The sequence below is a fragment of the Gastrolobium bilobum genome, unplaced genomic scaffold, assembly GCF_033153095.1.
Source record: "Gastrolobium bilobum isolate Gb01-03AN ecotype WA unplaced genomic scaffold, APGP_CSIRO_Gbil_v1 utg15332, whole genome shotgun sequence".
NCBI classification, from domain to species: Eukaryota; Viridiplantae; Streptophyta; class Magnoliopsida; order Fabales; family Fabaceae; genus Gastrolobium; species Gastrolobium bilobum.
The window spans coordinates 58,401-62,230 of record NW_026895947.1 but is presented as its reverse complement, the minus strand read 5'-3'; the positions used below and the strand labels follow the sequence as shown (position 1 = coordinate 62,230).

At 34.0% G+C, this 3,830-nt stretch overlaps 1 protein-coding gene across 1 annotated transcript; it reads left to right on the top strand.

The window, feature by feature from the left end:
* Positions 1 to 1,137: 1,137 nt before the first annotated feature.
* Positions 1,138 to 2,256, top strand: LOC133296923 (protein HAIKU1-like). Its single transcript, XM_061495966.1, has one exon. It carries the CDS (start codon positions 1,138 to 1,140, stop codon positions 2,254 to 2,256), a length of 1,119 nt encoding a protein of 372 aa, XP_061351950.1.
* Positions 2,257 to 3,830: the final 1,574 nt, after the last annotated feature.

Genomic DNA, 3,830 nt, shown 5'->3' with positions numbered 1-3,830 from the left:
TTTCATAAATTCTTATTGAACATTAAAAATCAATACACCTTTTGTTAAGTTGGTTGACTAAACAATGATTTGAAAAAAATTGAATTTTTAAAAAATATAAAAGAATATATTATTAAAATCGGGATATTTTCAAACATAAGAGAAGCCCTACAAGTGTTTGACGTTATTCCTTGTGGTACCTTATTTGGATCCACCTATATTTTTTTTTAAATAGAAAAAATTAATCTATTGTCACATGAATAGTGCTTGTTGAAGGCATTGGTTCACAAATGCACTAGCCACATAATACAATTGCCTCTTTGGGTAATTATATTATTTCCGTCACCATTAATTTATTTAAACATCACTATTAATGTACCAACATTTTAAATTTTACATGGTAAGCCATACCATTAATTGGTACCATCTCGTGTTGACTTGTAATCAAGAAGTAACTCTTATTATTAAATGTTTGCATCTCAATTTGACTAGATAATAAATAAAACACTTTTTTAAAAGCATATCTCTATGATCAATTTTCGATGTCCCCTCTCTTGTTCTCCATGATCAATTTTGCAATTTTCCAATGTATTCTTATTTATTATAGAAAAAACTGAAATTTTGTGCTTTGAAGACACTACATGAACTAGCGCCCCACAGGACTAGTCACGTCGCAATAGAATAAATTCTTTAATATATGTGGCATTTAATGTAAAATGTATAATAATGTCTTGTATACATGGCACAACCCCATCATAGAAAAATGTTTTTTTATTCATATTTTTTAGTAATTTTTTTTTGTTTTAAATACCCATTGGCTCAGTCATCACCCTCATACATATTTCAGTCTGAGCATTCATTTCCTACCAAATCTAGCATATATTATCTTAGCTTCTTCACTCTACTAAGGGGTAGATTGTTGCTATGATCAATGATCAGTACCCCCTTTGAGATTTGGAGAAATTTTTTTGAGTTCATTGCAAGGTTAGAGCTTTTTTATCTCGTGATGTTAATATTTGAACTCTTGAGTTCAAAAGGGTAATTTATGTTGATTGTTTTGGCTGATGGTGTTTTTGTTTGTGTTTTGAAGGTCTGCGGTTTCGATGGTGTTCTTGTTGGAGTAAAGGGTGGGTTTGAGTTTGCTTTTTGTTTGAAAAAATGGATAACTCCAAAAGCAAGCATGACGAAAATTTGGGTGTGAAAAAAACGGGGAAAAACATAAGAAAGAGCCCTTTACATCAGCCCAATTATAGTTATGTTGCTAGTGGAAGAAATCAAGAGCCTCCTTACATTTACAACATAAGCGTAGATGACTTCAAGGAATTTGTTCAGCGGGTTACTGGGTTGTCCTCACAGAATCCTCCTCCTCCTAAACCTTGTACTAATTTCCCAAAACCACAGCGTATGCGGTTGCAGAAGACCAGACCTCCCCCATTAACCCATGTGCGACCACAAATGTCGGTCCCTACAACCTCTCCACCAGTTCCTTACAATAATTACAATAACACCTTCCATAGCCTTGCTCAATTTACACAAACATCACCAAATCCTTGGCAACCGTTACCTCCTGGGGACATAGCTTGGACTAATACACCTGAGTCACCCATCTCTGCCTACATGCGATATTTTCAAAATTCTCATTCCTCGTCATGGGGAAACCAAGTGCAACAACAAACACAACCACAGCCATACTCTCTTCAACCATTGGTACCAGAAATTGTTCAACCCTATCCAGCGTCTTCTGCTTTATTTACTAATCCTCCCATATCAGAAAATGGTCAGTCCTATCCAGCTTCAGCTGCTTTATTTCCTAATCATCCCATATTAGAAAATGTTCAGTCCTATCCACCTTCATCTTCTTTATTTCCTAATCATCCCATACCAGAAAATGTTCAATCCTATCCACATTCATCTACTTTATTTCCTAATCCTCCCATGCCTAATGCACCTATGATTGATAATGATCCACCTGTGCTGCCGTGTATTCCTTCCCCACAAACAAATGGCCTTCCAATTTTACCTTCCCCAAATTCTCAATCCCTCATGCCTTCATCAACTAGGTACATGAATTTCCCATCCACTCAGTCACCTGATCTGCTATTGTCACCTGATGTTCAGTTTCCATCTCCTTTTACACCAGACTTCCCTTTCCCTCTCTTTGATCAATTAGGGTGTTCAGACCTTGGGGCTCAAACTGAGCTTTCTCCAGACATGTTTCCATTATCTCCTAGTTCGGGACTTTTTCCAGTCACAAGTCCTATGTGGAGAGATGATTAGCCTTCTCATTTTTGAGATACATGGTTCATTAATGGTGCTCCCTTCTAAATGAACTGATCTTAGTTTTTAAATGTGCCTTGTTTTTCTGCTGGTAGTCTTTATTTCCCTTTCCCTTGTTGTCTTTTGTTTATCACCATAATGAGTGCAATCTTTTTGCTTTGACAAGTTTTACTTTGAAGATCAGGAACTCAATACAGGAGCTGTAAGATGGAAGACATGATCAAATGAAGCAAGCTTACAGTCAATAATTGTTGTGTAGTGTAGCTCATTTTCTATTGTAATTTAATGGATTGCATGTTTAAGAGCATAGTTATTTTCATGTTATGTTTACTATGGAAGATACTTTCATGTACTGATCTCATAATTATCATCAAGTGATTTGCAATGAAAGATATTTTCTTCTTCAGTACTTATTTGTTATTTATTTTTTCTTATCTCAAGTAGTTCTTTATTTCATCCAATGGCTGTTTTAGAAGGGAGTAATTGGAGGCTTAGGGGAAAAGGCTTGAAGAAGAGAAAGAATAAAAACGGCGAAGATGAAACTGAAATTTGTAATATAAAAAATTTGTAAGCAACATCACTCTAACCCATCCCACCAATAGAGCAATTGGGCCACAGTGAGTCTGACTAATAAGTACACGACTCGATTAAATTATTTGTGAAAAAATAAAAAATCTCAATCACAACATTTTAGTATTTTGATTATAAATTATTTAAAAAATGAAGTTAATAAAAAATACATTTAAGTAATAAATGAGTTGAGCGTCACACTTCAGCTATGATTTCAACGGAAGTTATACACATCTCTAAGGATATACATAAATTATTTCCAAGCAATTTATGACTACGAAGTAAAATATCATTATAATTGATCACCAAAAAAAAAAACATTATAATTGAATGCTCAGGTATATTTGTTGTAAATTTCATTTATATACAACATTCTCGAAGGTTGTCAAAGTGAAAGAAGCCTACATAGTTTATTAGTCTTACTCTCTTGTGAGTTGTGCGTATTTCATGGAACAACCTTTATGAATAAGAACGCGTTTCCCTCTATATATAAGGCCATCACCGTCTCTTCCTTGAAAATATTTTCAATATATCATATGCATCTATCACTCAGTGCATTCTTTATCAAATATGGAAAAGAGTAACATATTTACATTACCTTTACCTTTATTATTATTTCCTTCCATATCCCCTTTTTTTTTTTTGACAAGGGAATACTTACTCCCATTGTACCAAAAATTCACTCCTCTTCCTCATGCGTCTTTGCCACTTCAACACAATTCAAATACTCAAAGCATTTTAGATAGCACTTAACTTCCTATAATAATTACTTGAAACTTTCCACCATAATCTTACGTAACTCTTTCTGTGTGTATCCATAATGGAACGTGTAAACCCTCCTTTTAATTTGCCCCGTGGTTTTATTTAAGTTTTCTCTTTTATAGCAGCATGTCTTCACTATATGTACAATAGAAACACTTAACTCATTTATTTATCAAATATAATTAAATATCAACCCCATCAACAATTTTAACCTCCTAACTATAAGTATCTCCCGAACTACA